Source organism: Abramis brama, assembly GCF_963993115.1.
Source record: "Abramis brama genome assembly, chromosome: 20".
NCBI lineage: Eukaryota > Metazoa > Chordata > Actinopteri > Cypriniformes > Leuciscidae > Abramis > Abramis brama.
In genome coordinates this window covers 23,266,404-23,287,671 of record NC_139982.1, presented here as the reverse complement: position 1 = coordinate 23,287,671, position 21,268 = coordinate 23,266,404, and the positions used below count along the sequence as shown (strand labels likewise).

General features: G+C 34.8%; 1 protein-coding gene across 1 annotated transcript in view; it reads left to right on the top strand.

Annotated features, from left to right (window-relative positions):
- The first annotated feature begins 11,980 nt into the window (after positions 1–11,980).
- Positions 11,981–21,268, top strand: part of syt9b (synaptotagmin IXb) — a 29,063-nt gene continuing 19,775 nt past the window's right edge. The window contains exon 1 of the mRNA XM_084095175.1: positions 11,981–12,436. Coding sequence (XP_083951301.1) covers positions 12,289–12,436 — 148 coding nt within the window. The 5' untranslated portion in view covers positions 11,981–12,288. The remainder of the gene's footprint in view (positions 12,437–21,268) is intronic.

The following is a 21,268-nucleotide window of genomic DNA, read 5'->3' as shown; positions in this document are numbered from 1 at the left end:
GGCTTCAACTGCATCCTTGATCACAGGCACACAGTACAGAACATCATTATATCTTCATCACTGGGAGCTATACAACCAATTACACATATTTGAGCATTGAATGTTTCTGAATATTAACATTCTTTGTTCTGTTCAGGTCAGTTCTGTTCTGTTTTTCTGTTAAATTGTACAATGTTCTGTTCTACTCTATTTTGTTTTACTTTATTATATACAGTAGTTCTATTATGTTTCATATTGTGTTCTTTTTTAGTTTGTTCCATTATATTCTACTTCTATTTTCTATTGTTCTGCTTTTTTTGTTTGGTTCTGGTTTTGGTTCTTTGGTCCTTTTTCTCTTCTGTCTGTCTGTCTTTCTTTCTTCAGTTCTGAACTGTTCTGTTCCATTCTGATTTATACAGTTCAATTATTTTCTGTTTGGTTCTGTTTTCTTTCTGTTTGTGTCTATTATTTCAATCTGTTCTGTACGGTTCTGTTCAATTCTACTTTATTTTGTTCTTTTCTGTTTATTTGGTTCTATTTTCTCTGCTTTCTATTCTATTTGAATAAGTCTACAAGATCAAAGATCTGGAGTTTAATTTATTATTTTTTAAACGTGCATGTGCATTTCTAACATTGACACATCCTCGTGATTTTACAGGTCACTGTATGATATTGTCCTCTATTAAAGTTTAATAAGCAAGTGTCCTAAAGGAGACGAGGGACAATCAAGTCTTCCTGCTGCTCTTCTCTGTGAATGCCACCATAGTTATGCATCTTTTATTCATGCGTTGACTTTTTCTAGTGCGTCTTTGTACTCCATTATATCAAAACCCACCTAGCATCACCATCACAGGCTACTCCATTCAAGATTCAGCTTTACTGTTCATTTGTCATAAACATATACTGTACAAAAATTATTTTCGTTTTGAGTTGGAGTCGGACATATCAAATGACCTGTTCTTTTTGTTACATAACAGCCATGAACTATGATGTGGGGTGGTTGGTCATTTTAGGCGGAGGGACTTTCTCATTTTAGAGCATTTGACTGGACAAAAGGTATCTAGTGCAGGATGAGTCATCAACATGTTTGGTTCATTTTCCCAGAAGAGAACACATCTTTGCATTCCACTGTGCAGATTTTCCATCGTTTTCCTATGTAAACATGCACTAGATTGGCGTGTTTGACCATTGCACTTGTGTCTCTCATCTATTTCAGAGTTCAACTTTTAAAAAACATGCCTCTAGACCTTGAATGTTTGAATTTTGTCAACTTTCATGAGCATGCTAGCTTGTCATTCATTCATTAACTACAGTATTTAAGTCGTATCCGACTCTTGCTGATCCCGCCACTCTCACCATTATGCGAGAGACTGTCCATGAATTTTCTTGCCGATGATTTTCCCAAGGTACAGTAGGTCGCCAGTACCCTGGTAATCCAGAGTTCTCGCGAGAGCACAAGTTGAATTTGCTCAGCAAGTTACTCTGGTGTCGAATAATGATGCTCATTAAATATGCCCCTCGATCTGAGCTGCACCAATCACATCGGGTTATCTGATATAGGCGGGCCAGAGGCGAGCTAAACAGATGACGACAGCGCTGTGATGTCAAAGTCATTAGTAAACATTGCAAGATGGCTATGGATGAACACCAGTTGTTTGAAACAGCTTTGGCCGCTACAATGAACGAGTTAGACTTGGCTTTTTATCTAAAACAGGAACAGTAGACGCCGCTCGAATCGTTCCTTTGCAAGAAGGACGTTTTTGCTGTTTCGCCGACCGGATACGGTAAGAGTATAATCAGAGAATGTCTAAGAGGTTAGCTCCGCTGGTAGCTGGGGTTTATTGTTGTGATTGGTCGTAGTGTTATCCAATTGCGTGCAGCGAGATTTTCAAATGCATGCTTGGCGCCGCCCCTCAAGCTGGGCGATTTTCATTAGTCGACGCCAGACCATTAATCTTTTAGATTTAGGTCTGTATTTCCAGGCTAGGTCGCCAGATCTTTCCCCAACGCTCCCGATTACATGGCTTGAGACTCACACACACACACATTTACACCTACGGACAATTTAGGGTCTTCAATTCACCTATACTGCATGTTTTTGTATTGTTGGAGAAACCGGAGCACCCAGAAGAAACCCATGCAGACACAGGGAGAAAATGCAAACTTCACATAGAAAGATAACCTCAAAGCTAACAGAAATGGACTAAAAGTCACAAAACTCTCACTTTAAGGGCTTTTGTTGGTAGTTCCAAGTGAATGTAGAGAAAGGTGAACTCAAGGTTGAACTTTAATATAAATGTGATTTGGTCCTCACCTCAAAAACATCAAGATAGATTTGTTTGGGTATATTTGGAAATGAAATTCCCAAGTCTGTCTTGCTGTTCTTCTTCTTTTCCAATAAGATTTTTGTTCAGACCGCATTATCAACTGATTTTTAAATGAATGCAATCATCACCCAGTAGCTTTGTACATTATTCTATCATCACTCATTTTTGTTGACTAAGCCAACAAACTGTGTAACCAAAAATAGCATGCATTCTTTGAACGATTTCGCAAATGCCAACATATGCCACAGTAATGATGCTGAGGTGACATTTAAAAGGTATAGTAACAGCACAGGTTCGAAAAATTGCTTCACTTGATATTTTAGGACGCACAATTAAAGGGGTTGCTTTTTGATGAATTAAGGCAGGAATCTCTTGCAAATGAGCCAATAGAGAACATTGTGGGTCATAAAGCGTTCAGAGCATATTTAACGAGTTGCCATAGAAATATACCATAAAGAATTGTAGTCATAGGTACATCATAATTAGATCTTTTAATAGTTACACCGTTTTTAGAGACAATGACAGTTCTCCTATAAAAACAAAGAGGAGGGGGGAAATGTACTCATTATTCCTTACAAGTGTTCCTAGTGATCTTTCAAAATAATTATTTTAGCATTTTATTTAGAAAACAATCAATGTGCAATACAAGCATCAACATATTGACTCCTACAGAAGCTCATATTATGTCATATTGCAGTGGACACAACCTCCCACCTGAGTAAACCCAGCTGCTCTGACTGACTTCAGCAGTGATTATTTATTTTTTAACCTCATTACGGATGACACAAATGTCTTCCTCAGCAGAGGGGCTGTTGCCATAGTAACAGAGTGCAGCAGTGTCACATGGTCCCTCATATGGGACATGCCCTTTCTAAGTTTTTATTCTGTAATAAACATGGTCAACCAATCACAGTGGACACGCGGCCTACATGATGTAATATGTCAGAGTACCGGCGACATGATGTCATTGGTCAGTGATAGCAGAAAGACCGGATTTTGCTCTTAGTGGGACAGATGTCTGAGAAAACGTCAGCTCTGGCATGTGTGATTCATCAAGTGATGGAATATACAGACACGGTGTTACCATCTTTATTTGTTCTTCAGGGGGCTCAACTGTAATGAGAAACAGTGTGGCGAGTTTCAAGAGCCAAAGGCCATAATCATGTGACAGTCAGGCACCTTGGATTTAGTGATGATAAACAAGGAGCCCGCTGGCATTCTGGGAAAACTTAGGCTCCTGTTGTTCATTTAAAAGTACTTTTGACCAAGATAAAGATTGATCTGGACCTGCTTAGAATCTGATAACAGTTCCAGTAGAAGAACCTCAAGAGGACAGTTCACCCACAAATGAAAATTCAGTTATCGTTTATGCACCCTCAATTCCGTCCTTATGAATTTATTTTTTCTGTGGAACACATTTTTAGAGGAATGTATTAGGTGCTCTTTGCCTTACAATGGAAGTGAATGGTGACCGGAGATGTCACGCTCATTTAAAAATCTCATTTCATTTAAAATATCTTAATTTGTGTTCCGAAGATGAACGACATGGGTTGGAGCGACACGAGGATGAGTTAATAATGACAGAATCTTCATTTTGGGGTGAACTTTACCCTTTCACACAAACCTGGTGTTTTACACATATTTTGAATTACGTTAATATTGCACTGTGTTGTGTTTTATAGGAAATGTTCGGAAACTTAATTTTATGTCCTGTCCGCAAATTACCAATACTTTTTTTTTTTTTTTAAATAGTCAATAGCCATTTCATGAGTCAAGTAATTTTGTTATTTTTAATTAAAATATCATCTAAATGTAATTATTAATAGATAATATATTTACATTAAAGCTGTAATATGTATAGATATACTTTTAAAAAAAACATAAACTTGAAAAATGAACAGAAATAAAGCAAGTAGTTAAAACTAAACCTTAAATAAATATTAAGCCAAATTAAAATATTTCGAAAAAAAATATTAACAAAATCACATAAAAAGTACTAAAACTTAAACTAAAATTAAAATAAAAATATAAAAATAAAAGATAATTAAAAATATTAAGAATGAAGGTCATACAGTTTTGGAACATGATGACAGAATTATCATTTTTGAGTGAACTATCCCTTTAAAAGTGAAAAAAGTGGTATTAATCCAATCGAGTTTAACAAAACTGAACTGATATTCCTGTAGCTGTTGTGCAATGGCTTACTTGAGCCTTGATACGACAGACTACGGTAAGCATATTATTTACTGCAGTGGACTGATGGGATACTGTGCCATAAATCCACACATTGTTTCTTAAGGCTACGTTTGTTCCTATGGAGCTGGTGGGAGAGGTGAGAGATGTGGAAATGCAATCTCAAAGAAATCGCAATTACATCATAAATTACATTTGGACATACTGTGCTATGAAAGATGATCAAACGCATAGAGATCAGAGAAGCACGACTGCTGAGTGCTTCGGCTCAATCAGTGTCATTTTTGTGAAATCTTTCAAGTTCCTCCCTGTAATAAAAATCAACAGTTGTGCTAAACGTGGCCAATATGGTTGTCGTCTTGCTCCTATAGTGACAAATAGTGGTGTGGCTTCAAGACTGCACCAAAATATTCAGTTGCAGAAATTGTATTTACATCAACCATGATTAATTGATTGAAATAAATAAATAAATAGTGCATTAATTAATACAAAATAAAATAAAGTTGCCACAAGCAATTTATCTAACTCAGTTCTCTTCTGATAGTGTCAGTGCAGTCAAATCAATAATACTGCTGAATATTAAGTGTCCCCAAATAAGCAAGCCAGAGGATTTAGTAGTGTGACTGGAGTATATGACATGAGTTTACATCATTTTCAATGTGTAATAAATAAAACATAACTACATATAACTCAGGGATGAGTTATATGAGTTAGGCTATAATTGTTTTCCTGTGGTTATCATCAGCTTGTCACAGATGCTGTTGAAAGTGCTGAACATAATATGTTTCTATAGGTTATTTATAAGTAGAATGAGCCTTCATGCACTTTTCATTCAGCACTTCTAGGTTTTGTCGTTGCACTTGAACTGTACTTTATCACTGACAATTCACCGTTTGTCAGTGAGTGAATGTAGTAGTAAATTCTATACTAAAGGAAATGTAGACCTAATTGTAGCGCATGGCAAACACCAAAGACTTCATCAGATATATCCCACAGTGCTCTGTGTGTGAGAAAGTAGCATCTTGGAGTTCACAGGGCATTGTCCAATACAGGGATTTGCTGACGGTGTGTGTGTGGGAATGAGCAGTAATGACTGGCTTTGATTGAACTTTACTGGGTGTTTACACTTGGATCACTATTCAGTGCATTACATAAACACATACGGTTCACTGTTGCACTAAAAGAAGGGTTATTATCGTAAAATAAAACTCTTAAAAAATAAAATATAACTATTATAAACTAAAAAGAAATTAGAAATGTTGCCTAGCATAAATTGAATTCAAAATATGAATAAACTATATAAAAAATACTAGAATAACAGCTCAAAGATTTTGAACTTTTTTAAATCTGTAAGCTGATTATCGGTTAGCAATTTCAGAATGATGGTTTCCTCTTTGTGAGTGAAATAAGGTCTGTATTGAACAATACTTGCTAAAGAAGAATTACTTCAAAATGTTCCCGTTTTGTTCCCTAACATACAGTGAGGAAAATAAGTATTTGAACACCCTGCTATTTTGCAAGTTCTCCCACTTGGAAATCATGGAGGGGTCTGAAATTGTCATCGTAGGTGCATGTCCACTGTGAGAGACATAATCTAAAAAAAAAAAATCCAGAAATCACAATGTATGATTTTTTAACTATTTATTTGAATGATACAGCTGCAAATTAGTATTTGAACACCTGTCTATCAGCTAGAATTCTGACCCTCAAAGACCTGTTAGTCTGCCTTTAAAATGTCCACCTCCACTCCATTTATTATCCTAAATTAGATGCACCTGTTTGAGGTCGTTAGCTGCATAAAGACACCTGTCCACCCCATACAATCAGTAAGAATCCAACTACTAACATGGCCAAGACCAAAGAGCTGTCCAAAGACACTAGAGACAAAATTGTACACCTCCACAAGGCTGGAAAGGGCTACGGGGAAATTGCCAAGCAGCTTGGTGAAAAAAGGTCCACTGTTGGAGCAATCATTAGAAAATGGAAGAAGCTAAACATGACTGTCAATCTCCCTCGGACTGGGGCTCCATGCAAGATCTGACCTCGTGGGGTCTCAATGATCCTAAGAAAGGTGAGAAATCAGCCCAGAACTACACGGGAGGAGCTGGTCAATGACCTGAAAAGAGCTGGGACCACCGTTTCCAAGGTTACTGTTGGTAATACACTAAGATGTCATGGTTTGAAATCATGCATGGCACGGAAGGTTCCCCTGCTTAAACCAGCACATGTCAAGGCCCGTCTTAAGTTTGCCAATGACCATTTGGATGATCCAGAGGAGTCATGGGAGAAAGTCATGTGGTCAGATGAGACCAAAATAGAACTTTTTGGTCATAATTCCACTAAACGTGTTTGGAGGAAGAAGAATGATGAGTACCATCCCAAGAACACCATCCCTACTGTGAAGCATGGGGGTGGTAGCATCATGCTTTGGGGGTGTTTTTCTGCACATGGGACAGGGCGACTGCACTGTATTAAGGAGAGGATGACCGGGGTCATGTATTGCGAGATTTTGGGGAACAACCTCCTTCCCTCAGTTAGAGCATTGAAGATGGGTCGAGGCTGGGTCTTCCAACATGACAATGACCCGAAGCACACAGCCAGGATAACCAAGGAGTGGCTCTGTAAGAAGCATATCAAGGTTCTGGCGTGGCCTAGCCAGTCTCCAGACCTAAACCCAATAGAGAATCTTTGGAGGGAGCTCAAACTCCGTGTTTCTCAGCGACAGCCCAGAAACCTGACTGATCTAGAGAAGATCTGTGTGGAGGAGTGGGCCAAAATCCCTCCTGCAGTGTGTGCAAACCTGGTGAAAAACTACAGGAAACGTTTGACCTCTGTAATTGCAAACAAAGGCTACTGTACCAAATATTAACATTGATTTTCTCAGGTGTTCAAATACTTATTTGCAGCTGTATCATACAGATAAATAGTTAAAAAATCATACATTGTGATTTCTGGATTTTTTTTTTTTTAGATTATGTCTCTCACAGTGGACATGCACCTACGATGACAATTTCAGACCCCTCCATGATTTCCAAGTGGGAGAACTTGCAAAATAGCAGGTAAATAAATACTTATTTTCCTCACTGTAAATGATGCATAATCATATCTCAAACATGAATTTCAAGCATAGTGTGCTTTAAAAACATAAGTTGAAAACAAAATGTACCACCATTGTGATATAATAGATGATCTGTCTTAACAACTTCACGAACATTACTGTACAAGCAAGGCTGAAAACATTGAGTGTGATGAAAGAGGAAGCCACAGTATTTCACAAGATCTATCAATATAATGGTCAAGGTGATGTTGCCAGAACGTTCCACATAGCCTTCAAACAAGTAGAGCATGCCATGTTACGTAAGTGTGCTCTGTCAAAGCTTTTTTTGATAGTTCTTCAGTAAAAGCGAATCTAATCAAGCCCCAGTAATAATGTCTTGTGGCCACTGGATAGATACGCAATGGCTGTGAGGCTTCTTTTTGCTTCAGCCAGCATATAACACACTTAAATAATATCTAATGCCCCTTGGCATCAGCATGTCCAACATTAGAGACTTATTTGAACCTCTAATGGTTGGTATTGCTTCATACTATTGATGGGAATTGTGGAGGAATACACTGCTGCTGCCAAAGTACATGAAATCACACATCATTTAAGATCAAAATGTGTTCAGTATCGTATGCAGTCTTAAAGAAATCGACTTGATCTTGAAGCACTTTTAAGCATATCTCCAGACAGTCTTTCTCCAACCAAACTTTCTCAAGCACAGACAGCAATGTATTCATATTTAATACCGTCCTGCAAAACACCATCAGTCAGGGCTCCAAACTGCGATTAAAAAGGCTGCAATGCAAAGAAGCGAAATATTTACGGCACTAATTAAAACTCCAAGGGTTGGGGAAATGTGTGCGTAATAATATATGGTTTCAGACTTAACAAACAATAGCAAAAGCCGTGATGCCTGATTTGCAAACAATTCTTTCGAACTGGTTCTTTTTAACGAGTCAGTCAAAAAGATTCACAAGTTGGGTCCCAGATGACATGAACTTAAATGCATAGTGCAGGGGGTGTCCAATCCAATCCAGCTCCGGGAGGGCCACTGTCCTGCAAAGTTAAGCTCCAGCCTAAATTAAACACACCTGAAGCAGCTAATCAAGGTCTTGCATATTAACTGAGTGCATGAAGTGTCCAATATTCCACACATTTCTTTGTTTTTCATTCATTAAGTGCTTCACCATGTATTTGAAGTATACTTTTTCATTTAGGGATTTTCAGTATGAACACACTACTCATAATATTTATACAAAATGGCATAGAATAGTGTACAAGTAGGCTTCGCAAATTGGGACGTAGACAGTCTCAAATTCGGTTTGAATCAGACTCACTTGATCAGTGAATCGTTCAAAGCTCTTAGAGATTTCACAACTGACTCCCTTGCTGAACCGGAAGTCATTTTTCGGTTATGTCCGATTGAAAATGAACCAGAAACCATCTTTTAGATTCAAGTTAGTCTGTTTACTGAGGGGTTTATCATATTCACAACAGAATTTTGTTAAAATAATAAAACGGATATATATTTTTAGGTTAAGAAATTGTTTCTTTGTAATGTTGAATCAATTTTAATGGGCACTTAACGAAATTTCGCATGCGGGTCTCACGGGTGTGAAACAACACGAGGGTGAGTAGCCTAATTAATCAGAAATTTCATTTTTGGGTGAACTAACCTTTTAAGACTGAAAGGTGGGTGACATTTTCAACCTACATTTTAATAAAGAAAGTGACTGATATGACAAATACAAACGGGATCAGAAGTGACAGCTTTAATATTGGAAAAAAGTTGAAAACTACAGTAGAAAAACATTCTAGTGTTTATATAACTTAAATTGTCATAGTCTATTCACTCTAAAAAGTGAACAGTTGGATCAACTTAAAAAAATTACTTCAATTGGTAACACCTAAAGAAATTAAGTTTTCTCAACTTAAATTATCACATTTTATCGTGAAAAACGTGATAATTTAAGTTGAGAAAACTTCATTTCTTTAGGTGTTACCAATTGAAGTAATTTTTTTAAGTTGATCCAACTGTTCACTTTTTACAGTGTTTATTAAAAACATTTCTTCATCAATGCACATAGCAGTGACTAATGTTAAAAGGCAAGCTGCACTCAATGAGTGCTTGAGAACAATCTTTTTTATTGAAAACAAAATGTCATTTGACTCCTAGATGTTAAAATTGTTTTAGTCAGCGTAATTTGTATCTCTCAAAATACATCCCAAAAGACACTTTAAACATCAACCCTATCCGGCAGGCCGACTCTTTTTGTTATATAAAGACGAAACCGAGCACATAAACTGTTCATAGCCTACACAACGGTAGAAGAAGGCCAAGCGTACTTAGCCTTGCCTCTAAGAGGACTGCTTTCTTTCAAAGCGACAGAACAGCTGAAGAGAGACTCGACCGGTCTCTAGATTAGTCCCGTATGAATAATCCAACAGGAAACACAGTTTCCGCATTATCACAGAGAACAGCTCTGACTGTTGACTCTGAGGAGAATGGCTGGCACTTACAAAGTGTGAGAGAGCTAATTAAAACACAAGATGTGGCACCACACCGCCATAGATAGGAGCAAAGAGAGAGAGAGGGGTAAAAGGAAAGCAGGGGTGAGGAATCTACACATCTCATTAGCCTTCATCCTTGGATGTGGGACAGTCTGCACTTGTCTAAGCTTTGACTCAAGTCTTTGTATAGCTCGTCACATTGGTGAATTGTTGATGTCGGAACACAAGGAGAGTCTGTGTGGAGCTTCAGTCTATTAGCTGCCATGCACTGACGGCTCCAGAGGAAGGGGAAGGGCGAGAAGAATACGCTTTAGTCTACTGAGGCTGCCTTGGCATTTGATAGAGCTCTAGATACCCGAGTCTTTGATACTTGGAGTGAAAGAAGTCTTACTATGCCATTACAGGACTATTGGTATTGGGAAGGATAATGGATCTGTGCTGCTGACAAAGGCATTACATAATCCATCAAGAAACTGGGATTATCCTGGTCAGATGTCTAGTTCATGCAGACAACACAAAGTGCATATTGAATGTGTATGAGCGGAATAATGGTGGCTGTTACATAAGTGAATACATATTTGATTCAGCTTTCCATCGGAGGTTCTCGGAGTTCATTTATCCTTCTCAAAGGATGAATTTTAATAAGGTTTTATTTACTTAATGTTCAACCAGTTGTTTTGTTAGTTACTGTACATCAGTCCTTTGCTTGGGGTGTATATTAGTTATATTATATTATACTATATTATATTATATTATATTATATTATATTATATTATACAAACATTTTAAGTATTTTTTATAATATATAAATTATATAATAAATTTAAATGTTCATATTTATTATATATTTAAATCATAAATCTGTATGCATATATATATATATATATATATATATATATATATATATATATATTAGGGCTGTCAAAAGATTAATTGCGATTAATCACATCCAAAATAAAAGTTTGTGTTTAAATAATATATGTGAGTGTACTGTGTATAATTAAATTTGTATCTAGAAATACACACACATGTATATATTTAAGAAAAATGTGTTATTTATATATAAAAAAATTATATTTATATATAATATAAATTATATATAAATATATACAGTATATGTATGCAAATATTTCTTAAATATATACATGCATGTGTGTGTATTTATATATACAAAATAATTATACACAGTACACACACATATATTATTTAAACACAAACTTTTATTTTGGATGTGATTAATCGCGATTAATCTTTTGACAGCCCTAATATATATATATATATATATATATATATATATATATATATATATATTCCAGTTAACATACATATATATACATTATAATAAAAATAAATATTTAAATTAAATATACAATTTATATATTATAAAAATGACTTTAATTTTATAATGCACTGTATAATGTATATATAGGCTACTGTATTTTATATCTCCTATTAAAAGAAACGATTTAAATTCAATACATTTAGCTGTAAATTATATATATATTCATTGATTTTATGCAAGAAAGATTTGTATTTGATTTGAAATACATTTTTATTCTATCAGCCAGTAATGCATCACTATATTTTCAAGTTTGGGCAATGACATTTAGCCTAGTTTGTATCATCAGCATCAGTGCACAAAAACATGTATTTTATGCCTGTACTAACAACTGCTAATGTTGTTGTTTAACAACTCATTTTAAAAAGCCACTCTCTGATACCATTCTGGCAGAATGTTATCCCTTCTCATTTTTCAATTTCTCAACAACTTGATTTCTTATGGATTTGAGGAGCACAAGTGGGATTTATAGCCAAATGATCCTGTAATCTAAGTCTGGTGTGGAGAAGAGCAAAGCTGGTGTGGGAGGAGCAGTTTTAGATTGGCAGGAGACAAGGGATCCCAGAAGGCTTGAGGAAGATGCCAGCCAGCCAACAGTTTTTCATTCATGAAGATGCAATTCAGCTCTGACACTTGCTGGTTTTTTTCGGGAGTAGCCCAGCTGACTGTGTGAATTCAACCAGTGTCACCGAGCGCTATGCACCCAACTATAGACACACTCATGAGTGCAAACTTGTGGGCTTGATCTGAACACAACTGGACACTGTTCAATTCAACTTTCCTAATGGGATTGGTCTGGGCGAGTATGAAGAGCGCTGTCAGAAGCTGGAAGCGGCGGTCAGTGTCTCGATAGGCGTTATAGAAGTGTTCATTCAGAAGGATGCTGGTGGGAAATGCCTGCAGACAGAGAGGATGAGATTTGTGGAAAGGCGCTGGAGCTTCTGTCTGACCTGTGCTCGAGAGGAGAGGTGCACAATGAAAACTGCTTGGAATTCACCTACTATTTTCGCGATCTCGGGAGACCGAGATATTCGGACTCTGGTAAGGACAGTGTTTTATTCTAGTTTGAAACATTTTGTTTTACCGTGCTGACGAGGTGTCGTGTGTCGTAACTAATCAAAACGCCGAAAATCACATTTAAACAGTCGCGTTCAGCTGCTTTCAAACTACATATGAATCTTATACTGTCATGACACTTACAGGTATTTTTTTCTGTCTCTAGAAAGTTATCAGGAAGGTTTTCTGGCGACTTTTCGTGTTTAAAATATGCAATTTTTTATTTAAATGTTCGGCTAATTAGCAGCTAGCATTGATGAAGTGTTTCTTGTCATTAAAGTAACCACACCCATTAGTTACATTAGGCTATATAAAGCAAACAGTAGCCTATTTATTAAGATTAAAAAGGCGTACTTTTGTTGTTGTCATGCTCTTATTTACTGAGATTATTATTTGATTATTGTTATTTATGTCATTTTTGACTTATGCTTCGTTTAGTTTATTCAGTTTACTAGACTCTTTTTTTTCTTAATATGTTTACACTGTTTGTTAAAAACAGACAATGTATATAACTTATAACAAGGAATAAATGTTTTTTATGCTTTGTTACTATATTTAATTACACACACACACACACACACACACATATATATATATATATATATATATATATATGTATGTGTGTATGTGTCTGTGTGTATATATATATATATATATATATATATATGTATGTATATATGTATATTTATATATGTGTGTGTATATATATATATATATATATATATATATATATGTAAACGTAACATCTAAACGTGTTTTTTTCTAAAGTAAAGTTACATTTACATCATTATCTAATTACATAAGCTACATGTATATAATTTTTGACAGGTTCTTTGCTAAAATTACTAACATTTTTATGTTAACAATGGTATTTGGATTGTTTTTATACATTTTTTATTTTGACTACATTTTACATTATTCTTATTTTGTTTGTTTGCTTTAGTTTTTATTCTCTATATTAATATATCTATTTTACTTCAAGACAACTACACACACACAGACACACACACACACACACACAAAACAAGCCCTAATCATCAATCCCCACAGTCCAGCATTAATGACCTATTTCGAGCTGTCCTGTATTTTGCCATTTGGAAATGCAGCCTACATTCATTCAGATTTAATGCAGCAGCATGTCAGAGGCAGTGTAATTTTAGCAATAATAATGCTGCACGACCTGCAGGAACATTAATACGTTTTTTTGTTTTTTTGTTTTGTATCTTTTTGCATTCAGAAGTTAAATTAAGCACAACGTTTTTACACAGGTATTCAGCGTCCCTGGAAGGCTTCACAGGAAACTTGTGAATCCCCAAAACAACCTGTCATTGATGTCAGAAATAGAGTTCTGCTTGATTCAGTATATGGGCTAAACTAAACATTAGCTTCACTGAACCTTCATTCGTAGATCACGCTCTCCTCAGATCCTTTCGTCCTCATCCTCAGAGACACAGAGTGGTCGACAGGAAGCCATTAGGATTCCACCCCACCCTGCCACTCTGTACACTTTCTCCTTTGTGATACCCTGCATTGACATCCGTTAACACGAGGCCTTTAGACCCATGGGAGAATGATTCATACAAGTAATTTGGTCCCTCAAGATGGATTGTACAAGAATTTAATGAAAGGGAACAGCTTGGTTCAGACATGTACAGGAACCCAGTAAATATACTCTTAGCCTGATGGGAGTTCACATGCTTCGCTGCAAAGTGCCTGTATTGTGGGAAGTCTTTTGTAATAGAACCCAAGGGAACCTGGCACTTTGAGAGGTTAATAACACATCACTGTAATGGATGACTTATGGACAGTTCAGATGGCACGTTGTGGACACATATTGACGTGTAACTGACGGCCCAAACACAGGAAAGACAGTGTCTCATTCTTACACGGGAAAGTTTATAACACATCCATGAGCAATGCAGCAGTGATGGGCTATTGACTGTGAAGCTTGTGTACTATTATGTGAGTCATATTTATTCATAGCCACCCTCACCTATAGTTTCTACTACCGTTGACATCTGGACTGTCATAAAATTGTCTTCAATTGGTCAACCTCTAAACACTTTTCTACCCTTGGGCAGAAAAAAACGTTGTATATTGCCATTAAATTTGCGAACAGTCTCCCAGCTTCGATCTGATTGGCTAGTAGCTGCTAGCATCTGCACTCTGCCACCTGGATTCACAGAAGCAGAAATAAAAATAGACATTTGTGAGAGGTTGAGCTGGGTGAATATGGTCTTTCGAACTACCTAAATGCCTTAGCATGCTTATCACGCGTATAAAGAATGATTAAATAGTTTTTTTCTGTTCATGAGTGAACAAGTACCCAGATGTAAAAGGTGTCTGGATTTATGTTACACCTGCTAAAGCTCAAGCAGACACCTGCTTAAAAAAAAGGCATAACAACATGATCCCTGGGAATGTACTGTGTCTAGCTTATTAAAATGAACATGCAAATTGAGAGGCAGTTTTCGGGAAAATCTGGCTGTAATCCATTTTGACACCCTAAATCATGGCTTGCCTTCTCTTAGTGACCTGATCTTTTCTTGTAGACATTCAGGTGTGCTTACCTCAGCAGGTGGCTTCATGTTCCTCTGGTTCTTATGTAAAAGTGGGTTCATCTTTGCTCATAAGGACACAGAAAAACTCGGAGGACGAAAAATGCAATCTCTTTTTTATTTTTTATTTTGTGGGAGCCGGAAAGTAATGGTAAACAAATTCGCTTTAAGCCTGTGTCATTAATCTTGTTTTGGATAAGTGAATAATGTGATGTCAGAGCTTAGAAATGAGTTTAGTGTCTTGTGGGATTGTGAAATCATTTTGTGAAACCATGAGACGCAATCTTTAGTTTCCATATTTGTAACCATTACAGATGCAACATGAAGATGTTTCCATAGAGATGCACTGTTCTTTCCGAGTGCTTGTTGTTAGTGCCTTAAAATGAAGAAACATCCACAATGAGTCAACAACCTCAACCTGTTTTTGATCTTTTTAAATATAACTCCCTTTTATGGCAAGTCAGTTCACTCAGCGGCCATCTTGGAAACAAAATTTACAGTTATACAAGTATAGCTCATATTTGAATGGAGAAAGAGCGTAATTTGTCAGTGTTACATTTAAATAGATATTTCACATTAGTAATGAATTGTACTTTTTAGCTGAAATTACATAAAAAGGCTTGTATTTTTCAAGCTAGTCAGGCTAATGCACATACAGTACATGAATAAACAACGCCTGAAAAAAACAGTTGCCATTTTTAACTTTCAGGTGGGATTTTCATTGGTCTAACTAACACGTGATTGGCTGCTTTTACTGTTAGTCAGGGCATCGGCTGAGATCTTGAATGAATACTATGATTTCTCCAACTTTTTATGTTTTAAAGGTACACTATGTGACTTTGGCCCTCTAGCAGTTAAAAAACAAAACAGCATGCATTTTGTGGAAGAACATTGTTTTGGTTGTGCTTCGTCTTTGCGTGACTGTGTGGATGAATATTGTTATCCTACTGCTCATAAAACATTTGGGTCAATGACGTGACGCCTACATTTTCTGTCCGATTGCATTTTTTCAGGCAAAAATGGGTTTAAATGCCTAAAAAGATACTGCATTTGTAGTATTTGTAGTACCTCTCCCATGTATGTACTCACTTGAACTTTTCAAAAACCTTTACTTATTTGTTATTTTATTTGTTATTTAAAGTGTCAAAACATCATGTGGTGCGACCGTCTGGCCATAACTTCTGTTTTGAAAACATCTTTGAAATTACTCTGAATTTATTCAAATTTATATTCTGCACTATTTGGCATGATTTCCAAAATGTTTTGTAATCCTTTAAAAAAATTCAAAGCATTTGCATTTATATTTCCATCATAATATACAAACAAACTTTGTCCGATGATGTCCATTTTATGTAATATCATGTGGTGCGACCATCAAGGAACTACCATTTTGGGACTTATATGTTGAAAACTATTCAAACACAGGAAGTTACATCATAAACCAATTTACCAAGGACCCATGGAAGCAGCAAGCAGGTTTGTAATTCTCTCAAATTGGAAAAAAAATAAACCTTTGTAATGGTTGGTATGTAGTTGCCAAATTTGGATGTCATGTGGTATGACCTCAAAAAAAAATTAATATTAAAGTTATTTCTACAAATATATATTTTTATTATAAATTTCAGTGACCTTTTTTGGCAAGCTAGCTTGTTTTGTTTAGGTGGCCAATTCTGTGCCTGTAAATTATGACTGAATTTGAAAATATCATGTGGTGTGACCAAATATCATGTGGTGCGACCACTGCAGACTGTTTTCAATGATAGATATATGTCCTAGATTGGCAGTTTTATGCTTTTATATTCAATTGACGGTTTATATAAAAAAAGTACTTTACTTTAGTATCATTTGTAATAGATTTTTATGCAATTTGGATTTTTTTTTTATATATTTCAGACAGTTTATGTTTACTCTTTGTACAATATGAGAAAAATACACAAAAAAATAAATAGCGCATGTAATTTCAGTTTAGTAATACTGCATTTATTTGTAGTGTATTTATTATTGCCTATTTATTTATTTAAAACTATTTTAATCTATTTTACCAGATGCCACTGCCAAGTGAAAAAATTCTGACCCTGCAGCAAGAGGAGAAGAGTGAAATATTATTACAGTTTAAAATATCTGTTTTCTATGTGAATATATAGTAAACTGTAATTTATTCCTGTGATCAAAGCTGAATTTTCAACATCATTACTCCAGTCTTCAGTGTCACATGATCCTTCAGAAATCATTCTAATATGTAACCCTAGACCACAAAACCACTCAATGGGTCAATGTCATATGGGTCAATTTTTTGAAATTGAGATTTATACATCATATGAAAGCTGAATAAATAAGCTTTCTATTGATGTATGATTTGTTAAGATAGAACAATATTTGGCCGATACAACTGAAAATCTGGAATCTGAGGGTGCTACAAAATCGAAACATTGAGAAAATCGCCTTTAAAGTTGTCCATTTATGTTTGCGATATTGCTATATTCACTCACAAAAATAAATGTTTATTAATTTATGGTAGGACATTTACAAAATATAAAACATCTTTATTTAATATCCTAATGATTTTTGGAATAAAAGAAAAATCGATAATTTTGACCCATACAATGTATTGTTGGCTATTGCCACAAATACCCTGTGCGACTTGTGACTGGTTTTGTGATCCAGGGTCACTAATGATTTGCTGCTCAAGAAACATTTCTGATTATTATCAATGTTCATATTTTTGTGGAAACTGATACATTTTATATGTCAGGATTATTTGATGAATAGAAAGTTCAAAAGAACAGCATTTATTTGAAATAGAATCTTTCGTAACATTATAGCCTGCGCCTGAATGTGACACTGAATGTGTCCTTGATTAATAAAAGTATCAATTACTTTTAAAAAAACTACTGACCCCAAATGTTAACTGTATACAATACTTTTATGAAATAATTTATATCTATAACATTATTATTTGTTAGAAAGAAATTCTAAGTCAAGTTAAATTAAATGGTGCACTTGTGTTTGTGATGTGATTTTTATTAAAAAAAAGTTTATTAAATGTTTATGTTCAGGAAAATTCTGTGAAATTTGTATAAAATCTGGTTTAAATCTATTTTTTGTATAAAATGTATTGTTCATTGATCTCTTTAAAAAGATTTTTAACTATATAAGGTCTTCGTGTCATTTGGAGCGACCACTTATCATGTGGTGCGACCAATAAAAGCAATCACTGTATTCAATTTAAAATAAAATATCTTATTTCTGTGGCTGAAATATGAATCACTGATTTAGTATGCTTTAGTAAATTATATTTTTAAAACATTTCTATCAGTTTTATGTGATTTACAGGAAAAATAAGTCTGTTAACTAGATTTAAGAAGGCAACTCGGAAATTATAGAACAAAAAATGAGATCATTATTTACAAAAACTCAAAAGAAATGCAAATACTTGGTTTCTAAACACTTTAATTACCAAGAACTTGTAAAAAAAATGTTTAAGCATGTTAAGGAAATTAATTAATTTTAAGATAAATCATGGTCGCACCACATTTTTTAAGGCTGCGGACAATTCATCTAGATGAAAAAACACTAAAATCACTTAAATTAAATTTTTAAAATGAATTTGGGTGTACACAACATCCTTAATGTTTGAACAATTGCAACAGGTATTATTTATTTTTATTTTTTTAAATTGGCTTGTTGAAAATCCTTATACGTCATTGACCCATTTACTACTAGGCTTAAGTGATATAACCAGTTTAGATGGAAAGGATCTCAAGCTGACTCGCTGAAGACGTTACTGTAGCTATACCCATTAATAAACATGGTACTTCCTTCAAAATAAATTACAGCACAGCACTACAACAACCGTAATGAAGTCAACTCAATGTTGCCAAGTCATTGTTGATTCGAGTTTTATTACGTGCTCTGTCGTATCGCATTCTCTTTTTGACTCTCCTCTGTTCTGCGTTTTTTCAAAAACGGGAGATTCCCGGAGGTTTGAGATTTTGCATGCTCCATGTTTATCTTTCTTGCTCGTTGTGACAACTAATATGCCACTCACACACCATACATGCGGCAAACCTGGGCAATTTGTTCTCTATTTACGGTTATGACGAGACATATGTTCTCAATGAAAACCATCTAGTGCTGGGAAAAAATGAATCGCGATTAATCGCATCCAAAATAAAAGTTTGTGTTTGCATAATATATGTGTGTGTACTGTGTATAATTATTTTGTGTATATAAATACACAAATATGCATGTATTTATTTAAGAAATATTTGCATGTATATACTGTATATACATAATTTATATTATATATAAATATAAATAATTTATATATAAATAAATAAAAATCTTAAATATATACATGTGTGTATTTATATATACAAAATAATTATACATAGTACACACATATATATTATGCAAACACAAACTTTTATTTTGGATGCGATTAATCGCGATTAATTTTTTCCCAGCACTAAAACCATCCCGCTATATCTAAAATGTCAACACTTATACTAGGCTTACCATAGTGAATCAGAGTAAGACAAAAAAAAAAAACATGATTTTTGCTAACTCTTTTCCTGCCATTGATGGAAATTTCCGTCATTTATGAGACAACGCTTTTCACTGTTATACGGAAGGGGGCGCTATTACACATATTCTAAAAGAGTACTGAATCTTCAGATCAAAACACATGTGAAGAAGATGCAGAAACAAGTGATAGCATATGTAAGCATGTAAAATAACGCAATCATCAACATTAAACAGCATATAAATCAAAACTGCCTAATGTTACTGAATGAAATGTCAACCCAGGATGGATTCGATCTAGTCGAATGCATGAAGCTAGAATAAAACAAAAAGTTTTTTTTTTTTTTTTTTAAAACAGAGGGTCTGTTCTTTCTTTTGATTTATTGCATGTTTAGATATTCATAAATCCATGAAACTTTTTTGAAAATGATCAAAAATGTTGGCGCTGACTGGCAACTTTTTTTCAAAAACGCTGGTGGGGAAAGAGTTAATTTTGAACAAAAAAAGTTACATAGTGTACCTTTAAATATATTTTTAGTCATCTTCAGAATGGCGGTCACTACAAAAACATGTAATCAGTAACAATATCTCACATTTGCTTCATTAGACAGGAGTCACTTCTTTGAGGCATCCCACAAAAGTTTATGTTGTAAATTAGGCTATATAAGTAAATTATATTATATTATAAGTAAATTTCATCAGCACTTTTTCACTGCATTACTTTTTCATCATCTCAGTATTTCTGTTTATTTGGATAAATCTGATTTGCTTAGATTTAGCATTGAAACATGCTCTGATATTTACAGTACACTTAGAAATCTACATTGCATGATCTTCATTTTCAGTTCAGATTTAAGCTTGGTGTCCTATTTAGCTTACCTTTGGAGTCCCACACTGAAACAATATGCATGAAATGTTATCGCACTGAATATGTGTCCCAGTGAGGCTGCTAGTCAGAGCATGTTCTCTGTTGCATCATTTATTCATAATGTGTGTCCGTATCGTAACTAAGGACACAGTGACTGTAGAGAATGTTATTTTATTTTATATTTTAGCCAACATGCTCTCATGGCAATTCACAACCTGAAGTATTTTACGTTTTGCTGAATTTTTGGCTAATTCGAATAAATTATATATGATTAGAAACCCAGCCCAGGTGAGAAAAAGTATCGCAAAAGTAACGTAATGCATTACTGTTCATAAAAAGTCTTTTTTAGGGAGTAACATGTTGTAACACATAACTTTTAAAAGGTAACACTTTATTTTACAGTGTGTGTTACATGTTACATGTACTTACCATAGTAATAACAGTAAATTATGCATAATTACATGCAACTAACCCTCAACCAAACCCTAATCCCACCCTAACCCTATAGTAAGTACATGTAGTTGCTTATTATTACTCAGTACTTAAATATATAATTACACTGTAACAATGACACCTTAAAATAAAGTGTAACCAAGTAACTTTCCCAACCCCGATCACCACCTTGTAAATTTTATTTTTTCTTATGAGATCGGTTTTATTTTAGCACAGAATATGATTGTTTTATCCCATCTATGGTAACACAAGATATTTTTTTTATTTTTTATATTAGCCATAATAATAGAAAAAAATTAATTTGTCACAATGTTTCCAAATCAAAATGGCCCTCTAATTGTGACGTTTAATGCAGACAGGGATATTGTTGTATTGGAAGTGTGCTGGATGTCATGCACATGGTTTAGTCCACAG